Consider the following 22750-nt stretch of genomic DNA (forward strand, 5'->3'; position numbering starts at 1 on the left):
AAGACCCCCTTTCTGATGTGGGTAGATAGATAGACCCTAATCCTATGGATGTAGAAGTCAGGACATGGATATTACTGTCAGTTACTCAGCATCACAAAAGGAAATTCATGGCAGAGCTGGGAATAGTTCTCATTCCTGTCCTGCTTAAAGCTGTTACAGTGACTCAAAGGGATATTTAGTTAACATATGTGTCAGTTGCAGTCTCCCAGTGTAGTACGATGCTGGTGTATTTCTTTTCCTAATATTTAAACTGGAGACAGTGTTTCTCCCTGCCCCTACCAACTGCGGATTCTAGTCACTTAGACAACTTGCATCTTTTTTTTGTCACCTAGGTGTGAGAAGGGGGTGGCTGAACATGGTTGTGTCTTTGGTGTGCTCTCTTTGGCCCCGTTGTTTGTGTGTCTAAATGTACGGAGATAGACTCATATGAAAACAGGAGTGCAAGGTGAATTTGCAACCCAGTCTAGAGATGTAAAGTAAGAATCATTGCAGACAAAAATTGTCTCTTGTTACCTTGTTGTTTCATGCATATGCTCCGCCTGCTAGGCAGTATATAGCATAGCACAGATTTCAGAAAGAATTGTCAACCTGAAGACAAGCAAAGGGACCTTCAGCGCAGGTGAATGTCCTGTGCATGAGTTCCCATGTGCACCATTTTCAACAACTGTGGACAGAATGTCCTGGCAGAAGTCCTTCTTTCTGTGGTTTAGCATTCTCTTGTCTTCACTAAATCGCGTAAGAGAACAGCCATGTTATGTGTTTATTAATCCATTCCCTTCTCTGCCTCTCTCTGTTCTGTTCTCCTCTTCCCCCACCTGCAGGCTTCGAATTGCTGTACCAGCCAGATGTGGTCCGACTGTACCTCTCCATCCTCACTGAAAGTCAGAACTTCAACACTCTGGAAGCTGCAGCAGGGGCTTTGCAGAATCTCAGTGCTGGCAACTGGACGGTGAGTGCAATCTTCTCTTCAGTCTCATTTCCTTTGTGTAAGTAAAGAACCCAGCTATGTCCCATTGTAAGTGCGCTGTTACTTTGTGCATTTACATCTCCTTCAAGAAGAAAGGAGTTGGGAACTCTAAAAAAATTATTTCCATTTTATTTGCCCACTTAAGATCTTTTGCATCTTCTGGACTGATGTTTATGTAGTAGAAGTGTCACTGCGCTCATGACAATTTAACTATGAGCACGTTTTACTACTTAAACCACTTAACCATTGCTTGGCCCATTCAGAAAAGCCTGCTGTTAGATGATTAAGTGTCCTGAATACTTAATTCATTGCATTGTCAGATTGCTCAGGAAACCGCACTCCAAAGTGTCTGCTGATATCCTCTCTGAAGCATCCGCAGCACTAATCAGGCATTTCTCTCAAAGGTATGCCTGATCACTTCTAGAACCACGTGGCAAAGGGACTGATCAGCAGCCTGAGGGTCAGCAGGGTGGTGTTTCACAGCTGTCTTGAATACAGTTTATTTTAAAATCAATCATGAAACAGAGTAAAAGCATGAAATTGGAGGTGGGGAAAGATAACAGATGCTTTGGATGCTTTACTGTTCCCTCCAAATGACCTCTTTTTTCCTAATCCAGAGGGATGCATTTTCACACTGAGGTGTGTACAGAACAGATGCTGGCGGATGATGCTCCTTTCTTCTATTTCTGTCTTCTTTCCCCAGCAGCTTGCTAAGCTGTAGGACGAACTTCTACATCCTTTCTTCCTTGGTGCTTGATGAACCTGAATGATGGGTTAAGTTATAGATGCATCAGCACACACAACCTAAGTAGTCTTTGCAGGGAAAAATAATGAATTACAGCACTGAAAGAAATGCCAGGGGCAAGGAAAGGGCAGGTATATGAACTCACAGTACTTTGTGGTGTTTCTTTTCCCTTGTGTGTTCTGATCAGTGGTCCACGTACATCCGTGCAACAGTGCGGAAGGAGAGAGGCTTACCAGTGCTTGTGGAGCTGCTCCAGTCCGACTCTGACAAGGTTGTGAGGGCTGTGTCAATTGCCCTGAGAAACCTCTCCATGGATCGTCGCAATAAAGATCTTATAGGTATCTTCTGAACTTTCCTAACCAGGCTGGGATCTTGGATACCCTTGAGAAACCTCACATGTTCTGTCACTTGTGCTGAGGATCCATTTTGTATGCAGTTTCCGACTGCGATATGTAAGATGACTCTAGCCGCCAAGTGGAGGGCTATCTCAGAATGTATTTCCAGCCCGTTCAAACAAGCTGCTGTTTGAGGAAAATATCTAACTCGGGAGTAAAAACAGATGTAAATTTTTGCAGGAGAGGAGAGTGTATGTATGTGCACAGAGGACTGGGTGGGTTAAGAGATTTCTTGTCTGTCCCTTAGCTCTGGCTGACATGGCACTTGTGCTACTAGTTGCACATGGCGGTTACAGAGACGTTGCTCCTTAGGTGTGCTATTTAGATTAGGGTGGGAGTCTTGCCCTTGGCATGTGGAGCTAACCTGGGGAAGCGCAAAAACGCAGTGGGCTCTCAAATTGTCCCTTTTTTTTCACTCCCTCCTTCCCTTCTCATCCTTCTGTGTGGTAGGTACTTGTAGAAGCTGAACACCAAACAACTCTTTCTTCAGGTTAGTTCTTCAGCAGTCTTTCAATAGCTTCTAAGCCAGGAGGTAAATAAGCATTCACCTGCCCATAAGCAGGAATCTTGAAAGATTCAGCTGAGTTGAGTTTTCCTCTGGATGCCTCTGTATTTAATGCTGTATTTTTTTAAACTATAACCTTGTCAAGCCAGGAAATACTGGTCATGCGTTTAGGGCCATCATCAGCGTTGGTACTAACAAATAGCAAGGTGGGATTCTGCCTTAATACATCAGGTTCTTTTTAATATTTCAGAGGTGTAGCTAGGCAAATGGTACAGATGGGCACCTGGGAGTGATAAACTCTGGGCTCCTTGCTTTTTCTGCAGCACCATACTCTGAGAAAGCTAACTGCACCCAGGAGAAAATACTCTTACCTTTGCTGGGGGAAGGTTAATAAATGCATGGCTGCACACCTTGCCCCAGAAGGCCTATTACAAGGCTAGGTTGAGTAAGCCATGTGCGTGTATTAGCATGAATATGTGGTATTAGCAGCAGCTACTGGATGCTTTTTGCCTCAGGCATTGCAAAGGATGATAGATGCTGGCTGTAAAATTCTCAAAAAAGATTGCTTTTTTTTCCTCCCCCCTCAATACCTTTAGCATTTATGATGAAGGACTTTGTCTTGGGTATCAGCTCTCGATCACTGTGAAATAAAGAATGATAAATAACTGTTAAGTTACAGTCTTGAGGTTCAAAACACGTGCATTATGAATTTTTTTGACATGGCAGACACCCTTGAGTCTTACCATTCAGGATGGGGATCTGAAATTATTATTAGGGCTGACTAATGGTGTATGTTCCCCTTATCTAGGTAGTTATGCCATGGGTGAGCTGGTAAGAAATTTGCCCAGCAGGCAGCAGAGATCTGCAAAGAACCTGGAAGAGGATACAGTGGTTGCAGTGTTGAACACCATCCATGAAATCATTACTGACAGCTCAGAAAATGCAAGGTCTCTGATCCAGACACAGGGCATTCAGAAGCTGGTAGCTATCAGCAAGTCAAGGTAAGTGACAGTTGAAAGCAAATGCATAAGAACTCACTGCAAACATGAAAATATCACTAGGAACAGCACCTTTTGCTTTGTGGAAGTATTCAAGCATCCTAACATTCCAGAACCCTTAATTTCAGAGCAATAAATATATATGTGCTAAAACCAGTCAGCACCTTTAATAGATTTATTGTTAATTGTAATTGTAGTGGCTTCAGTCATGTTAAGACATGCTCTCTGTCAGATACATCTTAGCACCATGTATGCATTTAGCAGACATTTGCAGTAAAACGGTGATCTTTACTTTTAGCGTGGGAGGCCTTCTTCCTGTGGCAGTGTTCTGTTCCTGGAATGCCATTGTTGACATCTGTTTCTTTTAAGTAAAATGGTTAATGATGTGCAGTAATCGTTCTGGCCAAAGGACTGGTGGTGGTAATTTGAAGTGACAAATTTTCACTCTGCAGTTCCGTTGAAAACTGTGCTTTGACCACTTTAGACAAAACTTTGGCTTGTATAGTTCAGCCAAAAAAAGTGTGCTTTCAGCAGACTTTTGGGAGAGCAACTGAAGGCTTTGTTGGGTTGCATTGTTACAAAATCTGAAAGTCAACTAAGAATCCAGCCCTGTATTCTTTTATAAAGGGTGCTTGTGTATTGACTTAGTAAGGAATGGATAAAATTTTATTTTCTGTTTAAAAGGAGCATATTTTTTGCTGACCCAAATTGCTTTGTAAGGTATTCTCAGGTATTTGTAAGCAGCTTCATTGAATTGTGAGGAACAGATTAAAATGGGTTGAAGGTTTGAAAAGTGGATTAGGACTTGGGTTTTTGTTGTTGTTTTTCTCTAAATAAATCCAGGCAGGATGGATTCTATCTGGTTTTTTGTTAGTGGCAGCTACAAGACAAAAGAGTCACCCTGGTCTCAGTGCTTGCCCAGTAATACATGTAAAAACCCAGAAGTCTGCACAGTTTACAACCTCTGGATTTACCTATAGGTATGAAGAGGTCACTGAATGATTTCACATATATCCTGTAGCCTGCTTATAGGTTCAAAGAATAGCTGTATGGAATACTAGCTATCTCCTAGATATTGTTTGGTGTAAAGAGGTCAACGTATGAATAATCTTATGTTGCTTGATACTCAAGGTCTAATTTTATCTTGCAAATCAGCCAGTCTCCCAGAGAAACAAAAGCAGCATCTCACATTCTTCAGATGATCTGGAGCTATAAAGAGCTACGAAATGCCCTGCAGAAGGATGGGTGGAACAAAACACACTTCCAGGTAAAGGTGCTGGGTCTTAGATTTAGTTGTGGAAATGCCTGAGTGGAAAGTGTCCTAACTTAGCCTGATATTACAGTGTGATCGATGGTGGGCTTTGGTTCTGTTCTTCTAGGTGATAGAACTATGTGTTGCGTTCTATTCGGTCACAGCATCATGCATATATACTTGCTGGGTATGTCTCTCGGTGGTCTGTGAAATGTAGCTCTTTAGGCTTTGCAAGTATGCCACCGTGTATAAGCCAAATGCCCGTGCTTTACTGGAGGAAGGATTAGTATGTCTTTTCTTAGTTGTTTCTCATTTGAAACATTCCATCTAGCAGCGTAGGGCAGCCACCTGTTCTTGACATGCAGCCTTCTCATCTTTCCTTTTATAAAGGTTGTACTCCTTGTACAGACCAACAGTGCTGCCATTTAGATAACAGGAAAAAAATTCCACCAACAAATCCATATGAAACTAAAAAAAATACTCCAGTGCCATATTATCAACAGAACGGAGGCTTAGCAGCATTCCTTAATTGCTCTCTGTACTGTTGGTTTGTTTATTTTTCTTGTTCAGTTTCCCTGAGTAGAAATTTTGTGTTTGTGATTTTTGTCTCCTAGTCTGTTTCTGCAACTCCAAAGGGTTCCAAAGGTACTGCTGGCAGGTCTGGCTATGATGACAGTACTTTGCCTCTGGTGGATAAAAGTCAAGGTCAGTTCTGCTCTTTATCACTTTTTCTGTTGTGCTTTGCTTGCTTGTTTTCTGGATTTCACATATCTGTGTTATGGCATGAGGGGGTAAAAATATTTATTTGCGTGGTAATTTTCAACGCATAGTCCAAAAATGATCAGTTCTATTAACTGGATACAGATAGTACACTTTCCCTGGTGAAAGGTACAGTACTGATGTTTTCTCAGCTTGCATGCAGCGTAATCATTTACATCTTCCTGGGAGAATCTGGGATAGAGGTGAGTTAGAATTTCAAAAGAGGGAGAACATCCTTGTTTGACAACATTATATATTAATAAATCTCACCTTTGGCCAGGCAGCGGGCCTAGCCTTACCCATATCCAGTGCTGGAGTCTTTTCCTTTCCAAATATACATGCCTGGTTTTGCCGTGCTTCTTCCTTTACTGTGCAGGGTTTTTTTTCACTGGAGGTGGGTTTATCCAAACTTCAGCTAAACTGGTCTGTGCATTTTCATGAGGGACAGCCATACCAACCATGTGATGCAGCCATACCAACACTGGTGTAGCTCCAGCTTTAATTTCATTATGATTGCTTTGTCTCTGAATCTGGCTCTAATTTCTAACACTTAGATGCAGAAACTCCTTTTCAGAAATCTTTAGTCCCCTACAGCAGGGTTTGCCATGTTGCACTTCACCTGGTTTAACTGCAGATTTGTGCAAAAAATCACAGCCCCGCACTGCCCTGCCTGTTTCCGCCTTTGCTGTCTTTGATCGGATCTGGCAGATTATGCAGGCAGGGGATGACTTGAGTCAGTTTGCTGAACTGACAATAAACTTTTTGTGTTCTTTGTGGGTTAGCTTTCTGTTGGCTCAGCAGGCTGCTAGATTGGATTATATGTGCCATGTGGAGCTGCACCCTTCCTTATTTTCTTTCTTTTCTATTCTGGAGAGACCGAAATGAAGCTTGTTAATAGCGGTAGGTAGTCCAAAGCAGAACTGTGGTTTCTGTTATCAGTTGGAGAGAGGGAGTTGTATATTACAGTGTCAGAGCGGAAAATACAAGGATTACGTGTGCTCTCAGAGAGCTTAAATCAAACTTCCCTTTCTGAATGGATAACAGTTGAATAGTTGGGGGGGTTCTTTTTAACAGTCTCTGCATTCAGTACTTTATGGATCTCTCTGGTCCTGTGACTAATTTAAAACTGCCAGGATTTGAGAATAGCAAATGTAATGCAAGTTGTTCCAATGTTTCTATTTTATAGATAACGAGAAGGCTGGGAGTCGTGATATGATACCTATGGATGAACTCGGCCCAGGTAAATTCAGTCATAGATCAAGCTCTCTGTCTGTTTCAATAGAGCACGCTGTCACTCACGGGAAAGTTCAGCTATTTCTCTAGGAGATATTATTTCAGATGGGTAAAGCTGACATTTTAAAATAGAACATTACCTTAACGAAAGATTGGTCATCGTCTCCCCCACCCCGTCTTTTTTTATTATTATTATTTTAAACACATGTAGAGTGTACGCACCAATTTCCCCACTCCTTTAAGCATATATTGGAGATACACTGAGCCAGCTTTCGTTCTAGTCTCTGGCCCTTGAGGCAGCTGCGTTCCCTATTACAGATCTGGAAGTCTGGGGATTCAAAAAGAAAAAAAGGAGTTGAGAATTTACTTGAATGTAATGCTTGTGTTTAAATCCATTCTGCCTGTGTTTTCTATGGGTAATGCCAAAAATAAGTTCATATGTGTAATATTCTTGGCTCCACTTTTAATTTACCTACATATAGCCAAGCCTGGCTTTTCCTATAGACTGAGAACAGCCACCTGCTGTCAATGAAGGGCTTTGAGATTGATAAGCTCTGTAGTTTAAGGCTTGTACAGGGGTTTTTTTTTCTTTACTGAGGTAGATAAAGGTGCTGTGTCTCTTGGGAATTTGCTTTACTTCTTCCAGTTGACGTTATTTTTATTTAAATATTTATCTTAATACCTCCAAATCAAACAGTTTGATACACTGCTATTTGTGATCATAGCTGAAAAAAATGGCAAGTTAGAGCCAAACTGAAAGCCAAGCATGTTCAGAAGTTAAAATAACAGGTATATATTACCTTTTGTATTCCTAGAAAAATGAGATGCCACCTGCCATGAATCAACTGTCCATATGTATTTTGCCTAAGGGAACACTGAAACATTTGTTCTCACAATGGAAGAAAATAACTTCAGAGAAGATTGCCTGGCAGGATAGCTGTGTGCTAGCAGGTTCTGCAGTATGGGCAGTGCTGACTGTTTATAGTCTCAGTATTAATCGTTGCCTTATGCTTTCAGGAGTTACTGATACGGCTCTGAGTACAAAAGGAAATGCAAATTAACAGTAAATGTACAATATCAGACAGATTCTCTAGGCCGTTCTGTTCCCCCATCTTTTTATCACTATTAGATAAAATCTGTCAAGTTTTCCTGACCCCAGCTCTTGAGTGCCTTTTAACTCCAATAGTACTCTAACTTTGTGCTGTTTCAGAGGTCAGCTGAGAAGGGACTAAATTAATTTATCCCGTTTACTATTCTTAATTCCAAGTAAGTGGAATAACAACTTAGTATTTAATCTCTTGCCTTGAGACTCTTCCAAATGCCATATGTTTTTTGTCTTACGGGCATATTTACATGAGGAGTTAGACTGTATTTTCTGATTTTAACTTCATTGTGCACTGTTGTATTCTGGAGGCTTTGTTCTTTTTCAACTCTGGAGTGAACTGGCAGATATACAGAGCAGAATATCAATGTGCAGTCCTCTTGGGCTTGTACCTCCAATAAGCAGCTCTGTTATCCCCACATAGTCCACACTAGGCTACGTTGAGCCTCCAGGAGAGACTGGCCTCACTTACATTTGCAAATAAAGTGCACTACAGAGTACCAGAGAAAGTTGTTCTGCATCCCAGCTTGTATTTTTGTTTCTTTTTACAGCAGAAAGTCTTGTGCCCTGGTTTCAATTGTGTGTTTTTCTCTTGCCTTCCTCTCTTTCTGACTTCACTTGTCCGAAGATCTTTCTACTTTGTTCACTGTCTTTTAGGGAATTCTCACCTGTCTCCAGCTTTGTGTTGTCCATTTCATTTTAATTCGGATACTTCTGGGTTGTGTAGTTGTCTTTCTGCTGCACTGCTTTGGTACTGAACTGTAATTGCCTCAAACATGTTAGAGCGTGCCAGTGCAGAATTCAGTGGATTTCTGTGCCTCACGCATGTTAGAAGTACCCATCCGCTCAGCCAGGTCCTTCCAGCCCAGAGCATTTATCCTGCTCCTCTGCAGCATACAAGACTGCTTGTTCCAGAACATCAGCACCTGTCTGCTGCTTATCTGTTGCCTTCTTTTGTCAGGGTTCAGTCGTCTTGGTGCTTAGGCCTTTACTGTTTACCCACATGGACTCTTTCTCAAGATTGCAAAAAGAAAATTGCTTATTGGTATTGGCTCGTTTGCTAATGCTGTGGGGGTCATCCTTCTCTACAAAGGAAAGTAATTCACTATCAGTGTGGCTAGGGCGGCAGAAAGATACGTTCCCCATCAGCTGGCAGTACTAGACCAGTCAAATTCCTGTTGTCTGGAGCAATGGGAGGGCCTGGGAGGTGGAAGAAAACATGTATTATGAGTTACCATGGGATGCGCTAGACAGCCCCGTGCAGAGATGGTGCAGGTCTGTCAGACTTTATCAGCTTCAACCAAGTGGCTCTGCAGCGAGTACTCTGAAGATCATCAATGCTTATTGTCACAGTGCTGCCTGAGGGTGGCTGTGACCCTGAGCTGTCTGTAGAAGCAGCAGAACTGTGATCTCAAGGCTGTATGCCAGACTTGTGAGTTCTCTAAAACTGTATCTGTGCCTCAGTTAAGCTACAGTCAGTCAGATGAGAGCACCTGGAGGTTGAAAATTGTTCAGACCAGAGACACACAGTTCAGATGCCCCTGTCCTACATGACCATCTTCAGGCAGAACTTTTCCTTTCTCCTCCTCCCCTTTTTTGGTGGGTCTGGACATTTGATCTTTGTAAATTGAGAGGTGCGTGAGGGCACGGATGGGCTCACACTTGGCAGGCATTTGGTCCTGTAATTTGTGATGACGTAAAAATGTTTCTGCAGAGTGAATGGGAGGTGGTCAGTGAAGCAATACAGAAGACAACAAGCAGAAAGTTGAGAGAGGAATAAACAAGCCAAGAATGGGACATGCCTCTATTGACCAATATAGCTTTTGCCTGTACATTGGATTGTATTAACTGAGAATAACACACTTACACCTTGGAGCAGTAAGATCTGTGTAGGTCTCCTTTAGGCCACAGAAACAGAGTTAATTCTGATCGCTTTTTAGAATGAATCTTAAACATGGGAGAAGCAGTATTTTCTGCTTTCTTCAGAAAGCTATGGTCCTTGGAGCACTGGGGTATTACTTCTCTGACGCAGCATCCTTCAAGGTTTGTTTTTTTCTTAGGTCAGATCATGAACTTCCTATCTGCTGCTGCTTATCTTGATAGAGTCATAGCATAGTCTGTGGTTTTCAGAAACACGTAATCCATTAGCAGAGCTGGTGTGTGCGGCACCGTTAGCATGCAGACCACGCAACAGTGGGTGACAGTATGAATTGTAAAATATGTTGGAACTTAAGATACGAAGAACAAAGTTCTTGACTGTTCTTTGTTGTTAAATTATTGTCACTGACTAAAAGCATGATCTACCTGTTGCTGCTGTCCTGGGTAAGCATGTTTTTTTAGGTTTTTTAGTAGTATTAAAGATCTGGTTTGCTTTTAATATTTTTTTTTTTATTACAGTCCGACCTTGCTCCCTGGGAAGTATCACAGCTGCAATACTTCACTTAGTAGCTGTTGCTTTCTGGGGTTAGGTTAAATGTTTCCTTTGTATCTTGGCAATTAATTTAAAAGTGCAAAAATGCAAATTGATCCATTACATCATTGTGAGTATAAATAATATTGTAATAAGCTACCACTCAGTTGTTGTGAATTTGATTTTTTGGGAAGTTGGCATGTTTTCATCATTTAAATACACACCTGTGTGAGCTGCTTACTCCTCAGTAAATGAAGAATCTTTAGATTAGGGTATGACTTACTGGCAGTATTCATGCCTGTCATTTGAAGGAGGGTTATTGGTCATGTGTTCCTCCACAAATGCTGGCTAGGTAGCTGGGTACAGTTGGCAGGCTCTAGGTTTTTTTTCTTTTTTCTTCAAAAGGAATAGCCAAGAGTGTTAGGCATCTTCATTGTCAACAAATAGCTGTAAGTAAAGCTCTGTGTAGCAGTTATTTCCATGCTTTAACATTTGTGTACTACATGTTTAACTCTTAAAATTCTGTAGTTATTTTTAGGCAGCATGGTTAAATAATCCGCTACTATCCACGATGTCATAAATATGTGTTAGTTCAGGTGCTCATTGCAGGTCTGTGTGCACTTGGATTCTTGAGATATATGGGAAAACTACAGCTCTTTTAAAACTGCTGGCTGTGGCCAGCGTAAACGTCATTTAGGGCCCTGCTCTGCAGCTGTGTTTGGTACAAGTCAGTCTAGTTGTATGTGCTTCTGTCATGTGGGCAAACAGTGCCTATTTATGCCATGGGAACCCAGCAAAAAACATTACTTACTTTTTCTTAATGACCTGTTGCAGGCAAGTAATAAACCAAGAGGAGCGTTTTGACAGTTCATGTAAAACCTTGTGGTATTCTAAGAACCCAGTTTGTCAGGACATGAAAACATTAATGATCCCTCAGTTACGCTTGGGAAAACAAAAGCCTACAGGAGCTATAAATTTGAGTGTCATTTACTCCAGATTACAATGCTGTCAAAGCAGAGCAGGAGAGGATCTATTTGTCACTGATAATGAGGGAAATTTGATGCTTCAGGAAGATAAATTAAGATTTGCATTGGCTGACAATGATTCAAAGCAAAGGTTCTGAAATAATTAGTGCCATTTCTTTATAAAACCTTCTCACACTTCTCTTCCGTGTGTTCACCATGCTTTCATATTGTTTCTTAGTTGTCAGGAGAAAAAGCAACAACAGGTGCTACTTGGTAATGACAGACAGTCCAAGCACAGCAGGGTTTGCATCAAGATTTCTTCCAACTTGACAGGCCCTTTCTCTCAGTGCTCTGAAGGGGACTCTTCCAAATTGTTGTCATGTCCAGCTAGTAGTCAGGCTCAGGAAGAGTGGGAACATGCTGCAGAGCATTCAGAGAATGAACACAGCCAATTAATCAGGCTGCTAAGCAAGGAACACAAGATTTGGGCTGAATTTGGAGCTCATTAGCCTCAGGGCATGAGATGACAACTTGCTGCTTTCCTTGGGCACGCTAAAAAGTGCAGCAGGCTGGGATGAAAACAGTGCTGCTTGCTAATGAGTGCCAGCATCTGGCAGTGATATAAAAAGAAGGGTTTTCTATTTTGTTTTAAGCTGGTAAAAATGAAATTTCAGAGCTGGAGCACATGTGAAAAGCAGGCTGCCAGCATCTTTGGATCGTGATGGTTTATTTCCCCGTTTCTTTGCTGAAGAATTCTGCTTGCATCAGCTCCGTTTCTGCTCTTATTTGTGCTTTGTGCCTGACTGTCATGTTATTTCTCCTCAGATGGGTACTCCACCATTGATCACCGGGACAAGGAGCGCAAATACAAGACCAGTGATAACACAGGGGATGCCTCGGAGAAAGAACCTTTAAAAGTGAGCTTCCTCTTAGCCACTGAATGCTAGTTAGTGCCCTTGAAAGAAAGGAAGCCTGGTGTCCTCAGCAAAAAATGTAGGGTAGTTATTCACCAGGGGGCTCTAAAGGGCTTTTTCTATTTTTTAGATAAAGGCGCTGTTTTGTAGCTTAGCACTTGGCTAACTAGAAACAAAAAAAATTGCTGCTTTCCAGTGCAAGAGCAAATGCAGGCAACTGCTATATTCTTGTAAATGGATGAGGTTGTAAAAATAGAAAGTGTTTGTTCTGTCACCCTTGTCCAGGCAGCATTTCCTAGCCCAGTCCTGTGCTCAGACTTTGTTCTGAGAATAGTCACTTCAAACTGTCGCCCTGCTTTATTGTTTTCACCATGAGAAGTAGGTGTGATGCTGTGTGGCTCTGTGCAGCAGTATGGTGAACAGTGTTCATTTCTGCAACACTCGTTCACAGTCCTGATGGTGGACTATGGGCATGGGCCAGGGAGGGAAAGACATGCATAGTTATGTGTGTGCCTTCTAGAAACAAATTTAGACAACTTCTTAATTTAAAAAGAAAATAAATCTTCACAAAGCTCTTTGTATTGTGCGTTGTGTGCAAATGTGACTTAGTAGGCTCTGTGTAATTTCTGTTGCATTGCTGTACCTTTTCAGTAGACCTTTTACAAAGTTGATAATGCTGTGGCCATCAGTTCTCCCTGGCCTCAAAGCAAGCTTCTGGTTTCCCCTGGGGAAGTAATTTTGAGGAGGAAGAGGAGGATTCAGTCTGTAGAAGGCTGTCCTTAATAACCTTCAGTGCGTTGCTGAAAATACCAGAAGATCCAGGTGATTCATGTTGAGTGGAAACAATTAAACTTCAGTCAATTGAAAAGAAAACCCACTGTTATTGAACAAGGGAAATAAAAATGTGATTTGTAGAAAAATATTTCTATAGATGATGCATTAGGAAGATGTCCTGCTGCATTGGTCTGCCTGTATTAACTTTACTGGTCATGCATTTTTTGCTATGCCCTGCCTTGCCGTGAAGGTGTACCTGCAGAATGGCTTCAGTGCGTCTGGGCATCTTTTTACGCACAGACCACTCTCTTCAATTTGCCGGCTCTGGCTATAGGTGCACCCCGTTGGAGGCTGCCCAGTTAGAATTTTTGGTAGAGGTGGTTGTGCTCCCTCATTTGGTTTTGGAACTGATAAAACTGAGCTGATTACTCAAGTCATGCAGTGTGCCGCCCTGCTCTAGTGTGGCAGGAGATCGCCCTGCCGGAACCAGTGTCAACAAAATAAACTTTCTAGTTCCCTCATCACAGTTCTAATTTGTTCCGCAAGGGTGCAGTGGGAATGGATGCACTAAGTGACATAAGACTGTTGCTCAGTAGGAGCTTGACAGAAAAAGTCTTTCTATGGAAAATAGTCTAAGGCAGGAAAATTAACAAATACTTGTTATTTTTGCCACTCTGAATTCATTGAAGTGGTCTAATACAACTCTCAAAATTGCATCAAGCAGCCCAAACTCCAGTGTATGCCTAAAGCGAAGCACAACCCAGAATTCAGTGAGTAGCTGCTTTGCTTTAATGAGTAAAGAGAAAAAACATTCCACCTTGACCATGAGTTCTCCCATAGTCTGCTGCCTCTTGGTTTTAAAGACAGAGGGTAACCTGAATCCAGCCTGCTGTACACGTCAAAGGTATGCTCTGCCTCCCCTTAGCAGGGCAGGGCTGAGTAGCTGCTACTCATCCTTCTCCGTGTGCTGTGAAACAGAAATATATCTGTGGGGTCTTCTGACTTGTGACCTCTTTGATAACCATGGCTCTGAGGCTCAAGAGAGGCCAAGAATTGTGAATAATGATGGCAGGGAAGTGTGGCCTTTTGGCTGTTGCAGATGCTTTTGTCAGTATTGTGCCTTTGCTGATCTTGTTTCTTTCTCTACCGCTAATTTTCCCTTGTGCTCCTTTAAGCTGACTTGTTTGGTGGTTTTGTTTGATTAATCCGCTCTGTTTTGCCTTTAACTCCTCACCCTCTGCTGCAGAATGACACAAATAGGAAAAACATTAACAGGAGTAACAGGGCTTCGGTGAATCTGGTGGATGCCCGTGACATTAAACCCCAGCCTGTTGACTCCTGGGTCTAATTTGCATGCATGGTAGGTCCTTTTAATGGTAATTGGTGCTAGTGATTAACTTGTCTTGTGCATGATCTGTATCACTGTGGAATCTCTTCAAGGCTAACTGCTAACAGGGTCCTTTCAGACAAATGAAAATGCATTTGAAAAAAGGGTGATGTTTATATTATTCAGTGTTATCTTTAATGAAATGCAATCAAACACCACCGTTTGATTAAAAAAAATAGCCTGTCAGATAACCAGGCAGAAAATTAATATCGTGAATGATTGGTTGTCAGCTGAAATGAGAAAGATTTCTGCTGTTAGGCCATGGGAATGAATTTGAATAGCGTGTTCTTGCTTCCAACTATTTTTTTCCCCTCTATGCTCATTATAAGGATTAGCCTGAGACTTAAGGAAAGCATACCCTTGACTATTTATGGATGTCCCCCGAGGTTCCCATGAATTACACGGCCCTGCCCATCTGCAGGAAAGCTGCTGGTTGTACACAAGTTACTTTGCAAGGAGAGACAATTTTAGTTATACAATAAACGTTGACGCACAGCTCCCACTTCTCAATTCCTTTTCTTTTTTTTTTTCCTGTTGCTAAACAAAGGTGCCTTTTTGTTCCTTTCTAGTTCTCTGCCTTTGCCTCTTGCCAAGTTCCTCAGTAATGTCACTGGCCTTTCTTCACTCCTGCCACTGCTAATCTGTCTCCTGCTGTCTTGCTAGACAGCCCTCTACCCTGGTTATACCTTCTGGCACTCCCATCAGATGTGATGCTACGTTTGGAATGGCAGGTTCTGTGCCCCTGGCTATGACTAAAGGAAAATCTTAGCGACTGGGAAGCTTTCCCATCCCAGTGGACAATAGGCCTTTAAAGGCCTAAATTCCAAAACATTGGAGCATCATCCGCCCCCATAATTCTATGCTGGAATCACTTGAATTAGTGAGAGAGAAAACTTTTGTATGTTTTTGGGTAATGTTGGATTTTTTTCTTTCTCCTCCTTCTTTTAAGAGTCTAGTATACGTACTAAGTGTTTACATATTGTTTCTGTTCCCGGGTTGGAAACCCTTGCCCAGAGCAGTCTGTCAGCATTGCCAGTGGAGCAGACCCTAGCACCCTTGGCTTCCCACAGCTGGTCAGCGCTGCGTGGTCAGCCTTGTGGGCTCAGCCGAAGGGCCAGAGATAAATGTATGTGTGCAGTGGCTGTACACTGAACTCCTGCACTCCTCCTCTGAGCAGTGAGGGCTTACAGGTGGGGTACAGGCTTCAAAAAATGAACTCTGCTCATTTTCTCCCAGTCCTACACTTCAAGGAACCCATATACAGAGGACAGGTTGGCATTTTCTGTCACTCTCCTGCTGCTGGGTCGTGTTACTTGCTGGTATTAATTGGTTTTGACTTTATTTTGCAGGGCTAGAGTCCAACCACATTTTTTTTAATTGAGGGGGAGAAGCAAACATTGAATCGACACACAGGATCTCATCAGTCACCACTGCCATTCAGATTTGGAGGGCGCTGCATCACTGACCAGGCTGCAGATTCTAGGAGGATGTGGGGAGAAAACACAGCTGACTGCCATTGCCAACCCCGGAGCACCATGCCTTACAGCAGGACGATTTGCTATTTAACTCAGTTATGTTCCCACCAGAAATAGCCACCGCCTCCCCCTCCCTCCCACTCCTGCAAGAAGAAAGCAAGCAAGCGAGAAAAGAGAATCCAAGCTTCCATCTAGCTAGCTGCGTTCTTATGCGACTCTTAGATGTGGATGGTGCCAAGTATGATAAGTGAAGTGAAGGTCATGTGGCAGCAAAGATGACAGCTTCACAAGTGAAAGAGAAACTGCAGAGTATTTGAAATAATATTGTAGGTGTAGCCATGAAGATAATAGCACTTTTCTGGTTTGGGGCTCATTGTTTTGTTTTTTGTTTTGGGGGATTTCTTTTGAACTGTGAATCTTAACATTTTTAAAGGCTTTTTGAAAAATGTTTAGGTTTTCTTTATTACTTCCACAGAAAGTGCAGGAATGTTGAGTGGGTTTCTTGGATTTCAATGAAGAGAGAAAATGCAGAACAAAAACTATTAAATGCTGGTCGAATGAACTGGAGAGTCGATGACAAAATTGATGCAAGCTGTATAATCTGCTTTTAGAGTAAGCTATATAAATCACAGTGCTATATTATCATTATAATCTGGTGTACAATACTTCTGCCTTTTGAATTCTGTAATGGATCTGTTTTTATTTCCACATATTGAAAAGCAGTTTATTGAAGGTTTCAGTGTCCCTGGTTCAGAAATCTATGCTGACAAATGGAGTTGGCTGGCTTTTTATTTTCTTATTCTATTCAAAGATTGCAATAAGGAGCTTTTTACATTTTAAATGTACCAGTGTTGTATTGATGATGATTAACAATTTCTTTTGCCATAGCTGTTCTCACATTGGAAGTAAATAGGAGCTTTTCTGTGGGATGTCTTACTTTGAACATGCTATAAATTTTAGATGGGTCTGTCACTTACATTTGATGGTAAATTCATCACTGTTGGATCCGTGTTTGCTTTGGGCTGTAGATCCCCATGAAAAATGCCACAAAGGAATTGGTTTGGCATTTTTTAAGTCATTGTCATGATTTCTGTGCTCCTTTGGTTTTGTTTTGAGATAACATATTTCATTTGGTGTGAAAATCACCTGTGTGCAACAGCTCTCCTCTAAGATGCCAGGGCCTGCTTTGTGTAAGGGGGAATTTTCACCTCACGAGAACATACTCTACATATCCGGTATCTGGTAATGCTGTGAACTAAACAACTTCAGATCACTGATTTTCTCCAGGCATTGGTCAAGGGAGGGCAGCAGATGAGAATAGGAAGCAAATGTCTCACCAGTAGCATCAGAGGACTTTTGCTGATTTTATTTGGTTGCCACTGTTCTTTGCCACATTTAGTTTTAAACAAGCTCCTAAAAACGGTGTGACTGGAAAGCACATTTTTTTAATCCAGCAAGCATCATTTGCGGTTTTCAGTGCCTGCCATTTCCTTTGTAATTAAAAAGGGGAAATATCCAACAACCTCACCTCCCCCAAAATATTACTGTAATAGTAAACATCAAAAATTTTTGTAAAAAAAATTTAAAAAGTTTAAAAAAAAAGGAAGTACCAAGAGCTTTGTATCTTCTTGAGTATATTAAAAATTTGACATGAATACATATATATAAATAAATTAAAAAAATCTATATATCTATATATATATATTGTTGTGCAGAGGATAGGTTAACAAAACCATGTAAAGTAGTTTGCAGGAGAGGGAAGCATTTGTTGATTCAGGGAAAAAGACTTGATGCCAGAAGCTGTCAGTGATTTGGATGATACATGTGCTCCTTCACACCCTCCCTTTTTGAGCCTCATCTTCCACGTATGTTGCAGTGGTTGCTTCTGGATCCTGGGGAAGGTGAAGTTGCTTGGAGCAAATTAAGATAGCAAAGATTTGTTTTTTCACCTGCATGAGATTCCTATTGGGCCAAAGATGCTCAGCAGATCAAGGGAAGCAAAGAGATATATCCATGATTATCTGTGTCGGGGCAGTGTGTCTCTATGTGTAGACATTAAGTGTGGCAATGAAACCAGATACATAGTCTGACTGTATATTATATCAATGGTGCTCTTTTCATACTTGTTCTGCCAATACGTGGAGACCCTTTTAACCAAGCTACACAGAAGAGTTTTATATCACTTTTGGTTATGTACTTGGTGTATTCTTTTTGTATATGAAAGGATTTTTTTAAAAACGTTCAGTAATTAGCAATGGAACCTGCTTTGTAGCTGATTAGAACAGTGTAAGAGAAGGGCCGTGCTGTCAGTCTGTCCCTGATCTACTTCAAACCATATATTTACCAAAGGAGTCTGAGCAAAAGTTCACTTAAAATAAAGACCTGACTGTTGAAAGGAGTCTCTGCTAAGACTTTGTGATTTAGTTATTGTACAGATATTTCAAAGCCAGCAAAAGGTTAACAGAGAAATCTTCAGGAAGGGGGAAGCAAAGTGACTGGGGCCAATTATGTCCATGAACTCCTATCCCAGATATCCTGTGGCTCTCAGTGGGACACTACAGAGACACACAAAATCTGGATGGGAATCTGCTTTGGTCTCTGTCATTAGTGGGCTAAAAACACTGAGGAGTATTTGAGAAGCAAATTCAGACCCTATCCCACTTTCCCCCAAAAGTCCTTTTCGTATTTACGCTGCATCTTGTGATAAGCAAACCTCCCTGTCAGGTTAGATGGCATTGGCTGCCCAGGGTCATTGTAGCAAACTGTTCTGTGTTTTCCTGGAAGTAAGTGTTCCTGGCAGCCAGAGTAGTTGTGAGCTGACTGCAGAAAAGATGGTATATCAAGAAGTCAAATACCAAGTCCATGGGCCAAGACTTCCCCTGGAATCACACATCTTACCCCTGCCCTTCCCACGCCTTACGATAATGACTGATTCCCAAGTATGTAGCAATAACCCATCATTTACATTACTGTGTTTTTTTTCTTCTCAACAAACTGCTGTTTGGATACTGGGGAAGGAAAATGGATTGGGGGTGACTTGCATGTGAGTCTATTGCTTTGTGTAATCATCCCACCAGCTGAAGTCCAAAGCAAGATACTGTGAACCAGGTCTGGTGATTTCATGTCGTTTTTCTCTCTGGCCACAAGCTCACTGCTGGGATGTGTGCCCCCACCTGCCCTTCCCTCTCCCCTTGTTGGTGCAAGTGTGAATGGCTGTTTGAGCTGTTCTGGGATGTGGGTGGATGAACCCGTAATAGTTGTACTTTGGCAGCAGGGACTGTATGTAAAGAAGGGGAAGTGGCAGTGTGTGTGACTAAAGCTGCAGTAGGGTCTAGAGTCTCCTGCTAAAAGGCAGGCAGTGCTTTTTAAGGATCAGGTATGTGACCTTCTCTTTTCATGTTGGCTCCATTGTGAAAACTGGAGGCAATTGGCCTGCAAAGGGCTGGGGTAGAGGAGATTTCTATCTGCAGAAGTTCTAGTGGGAGGGATGGTTGTGGAAAGAAATTATGGTGTTGCAAGACTCCTGCTAAAGAAGGGGGAGGAAAATTGATGGACCGGTGAGGGCTGAGATGCCATAGGGGAGAGGGAGACTTCTGATGGCATGTAATTACTGCAGAACTTTCTTCCCAGGGATGTGGCTTGCACATCTCCCAGGCATCTTCACTAAGCTGGGGAGGTTTAAAAAAAACACAACCATTTGTGTGTCAGGACTCCCCTGGAGAAGCATCAGGTTTGGTTGTTGAGCGTGTGAGCAATTGTGCTTGCGGTTACAGCTTCCCAGGTTGGTCGGCCTGTGCGGAATCGGAAGAGGAGAGTGGAAAGGCAAGGCTTTAGGACATTTTGTTTCTGTCTTGGCGTTAAGTAGCAATTTAGCCATTAGTGCAACTTGACAACTCAAGGTGTGTTGCCAGCTTGAAATGCTCCCCAGAGGACAGCTTGGGCAGCCGTAAGTCCTGATCTTCAGCGACTTCTGGGCAAAACACCTGCCTATCCTGGTTCCACTCCTGCACACTCAGACATGCCAATGCTGCGTGTGTCTGGATCAGGAAACTAAATCTTGTCCCTGTTGCCAAGGCATCACAAAAGGCACCGAGCTGGGGACTAGGAACTGACTTTCTGTAAGTGACACATCAAGAAAGCAAGAGGTGGTGTGTTTGGCACAGCAGATGAGTACGTTCTTGCCAGCTCCAAGGAGCAGTTTTCAGTAATGCTTTCTAGCATGCAAGGTTTATGCTAGGCAAAGCAGTTTTCACTCCTAGAGCAGTCCCGTGAGATTGAAGGTGGTGAGTTACCTTCTGCTACTTGCCTTAAAGTTGAGCGTATAGGCTCAGCTACCTGTGAGAGAGGCGCACATGTTAAACCCTTTAAGTAAGCAAAGCTTCAGAAGCCAAATGGGCACGTTAGAGTGGTTGTAGCCTCTTCTGTTGTTCGACTGCCCACTCAGTGAAAACTACAGTGTGCCAACAACTTCAGCGAGCATTTTTGTGCTGTTGGGGTGGAGTTGTGCTCTCACAGTTTTTGAAGGTGTTTATATAGGCAGTTTCTTGCAAAACCTTTTTTTTTTTTTATTTAATGCCCTTAAAATCTGGTGTTTCCTTATCTTTGACAGAGAAGTTCTCTGATTTATTGGTACAATAACTAATCTAGTGCATTTAAGGGTAAGGCATTAAGATCCTTTTTTTTTCTGTCTTAAGTTTTACATCAGGGTAGGATGTTCTGAAGTCCAAGGTGAGGAGGAAGATAGCGCAGATACTACAAGGCCTGCCAATCCAGTTCTTACTGTTCAGAAAAACAAAATAACTAGACTAAGAAGCTTACTGGTAATTAGTAGCTAATGTGTTTGTAACTATCATGTGCCTTAAAATTTTCATGGTAGGAGAATAAAAAAATCAACAATGTGTTTTCTGTAATACTGCTCAACATTCTCTCTGTAGTTTAGACTGGTGGGATTTTGCATTGTATTTACACTGTACTATAAACTGAAACACTTAGAATGGTTTGATTTTACAAGTATGGAGAGGAAAAAAAAAGGTGGATTATGCTTTTCATAGAACAAATGTTACCATGACAGAATGTATTATTATTATAGGATCTTTCCATAATGCAGACAAGTAGAATGCTTGTTAGAAACCAGGTATGTAGAGTAACAATTTGGTGTGTTTTCAATAAACCATGCCTGGAAAGAACACATGTGCCATTGGTTATCTTTTCGTTACATCAGGTGTCACAAATATTCTTTGGCTTTGCAACAGCCATTTTCTGTGGCAGGGGATTATTGAACCCTAGCTCAGATCAGCACTCGGTGTTAGTAAAAGGTCAGTGGCAATAAGGGCAATTCCGATATCCTTTAAGCTAGTATAGCTGAAAAATTTTTATTCGTTGCCATATGCTGGAGTTGTAGCGTGACCCTGGACTGTATGTCATGGGGTTTTTTTTCCCTTTTTAATATACAAGTATATTTCTGTGGGAAAAACATCTGCATCACTGTTCAAAGGCCTGCACGTTTGGGACCACAAGCGTAACTTGCCGATGGCTTTTCCATTTGGGAAGTTACTAACCTTTTCCAATTTAGTCATAAAATCCATGTAACTTTACAAAGACTTCACGTTTCTGAGATATGTGCAAGTGTCATAAATGTAAGTGTGTAAGAATAACAGAAAATCTGTAAGTTTATTGCAGCAATGTCTGAGGTTTGGGGATGTGCCAAACAATTTACATTCATTGCTGTGTGAGGGAGAAAAATCGCGATACTGTCAACCGTGTTTTTCAAGTAACTGACAGATCTTAACTCTCTTGAGGACTGCCCCTGCCTGTGTTGATAAGACCAGCAGGGAGACTGATACACCTAAACACATACTTACCACTGTGCCTTCATGAAGCATGACAAAACCCAGTACATCTTGACTTAAGTGTTCTGCAAGGTCTTACACATAGAGTGGAGGTCAGGTTTTCTGTGAGTGAAAGGTTGATGAATCATTGCCAGTGACAGTTTGCCATATGTGAATTCCTGATTGTACCATTCACAGTACTATAAGGTTCCACTTACTTGCGAATGCTTGCAAATAGCACTTGGAAGGTCATCTTCAGCTTGCTTTCCCTCTTTATTTCAGATGTCCTGAATACATCCCCAGGAGTTTTGTAAAATCACGTCCAGATTCTTTTCTTGCAGCTGTAGGATCTAGTTTCACAAGTGCTGTGGTAAGATGTGGGCTCTTGGCCTTAGCATCTTGCTCCTAGCTATCACCAGTGTTCCATTGCAATGAGGAATCTGATTTTTTTCTTCATGGGTGGATGCACTAATATGGCAATTAATAGCAGATGCTATAGGTAAAGTACTGAGCTAAACCAAATGCATTGTTTCTACAACTGACCTTTCATAGCTGTCAAAATGATTTCACTTCCAGCTTATCACAAGTTGGTCAAATGGAAGCATTGAGTCCTGCAGGTGAAAGGTTAACCTGGTAACAACGGGCAAGAAATACCATAGCCCTCATCTGTTTCAGGTTTCCGCGGTGTCTTGGGGGAATATTCTGTCCTCATAGGTCTCTTCCCCAATGTCTTACTGAGGTCTCTGTGCAACTGAAGCACAGCAATGGCTGAATTTCATTCAGTTATGAGCCAACGGGATTTCTTACAATGGGAAGTTGTTTTATAATGGGACCATTAACTAGCTGCAGAGACAGAAGTGAAGACTAAAACTCCTTTACTATTTTTAATGTGCATGCACAGCAAACAGAGCTTTTATTCATAAGATAACTGATTCCTAATTGATTGACTATTCAACCAAATAAGCATGCATCGCTGTCCTGGTGGTATCACCTTTGGTGGCAGAGCAGTCTCAGTGATCTCCCTCTTGCTGCTTTTCTAGG

The 22750-nt window shown here is 41.9% G+C and overlaps 1 protein-coding gene across 12 annotated transcripts in view; it reads left to right on the forward strand.

The window, feature by feature from the left end:
• The window catches only part of ARVCF (ARVCF delta catenin family member), a 291095-nt gene extending 270028 nt beyond the window's left edge, over positions 1–21067 (forward strand). For 9 of the 12 annotated variants that reach the window (XM_055795795.1, XM_055795794.1, XM_055795791.1 and 6 more), the window contains 9 exons: positions 822–949; positions 1900–2050; positions 3421–3613; positions 4766–4877; positions 5477–5567; positions 6808–6861; positions 12157–12248; positions 14266–14379; positions 15756–21067. In XM_055795795.1, coding sequence (XP_055651770.1) covers positions 822–949; positions 1900–2050; positions 3421–3613; positions 4766–4877; positions 5477–5567; positions 6808–6861; positions 12157–12248; positions 14266–14367 — 923 coding nt within the window. In that variant the 3' untranslated portion in view covers positions 14368–14379; positions 15756–21067. The remainder of the gene's footprint in view (positions 1–821; positions 950–1899; positions 2051–3420; positions 3614–4765; positions 4878–5476; positions 5568–6807; positions 6862–12156; positions 12249–14265; positions 14380–15755) is intronic. The other 3 variants (XM_055795787.1, XM_055795796.1, XM_055795797.1) reach the window with 1 other exon arrangement.
• Positions 21068–22750: the final 1683 nt, after the last annotated feature.

This window comes from Falco peregrinus, chromosome 2 (assembly GCF_023634155.1).
Source record: "Falco peregrinus isolate bFalPer1 chromosome 2, bFalPer1.pri, whole genome shotgun sequence".
NCBI classification, from domain to species: Eukaryota; Metazoa; Chordata; class Aves; order Falconiformes; family Falconidae; genus Falco; species Falco peregrinus.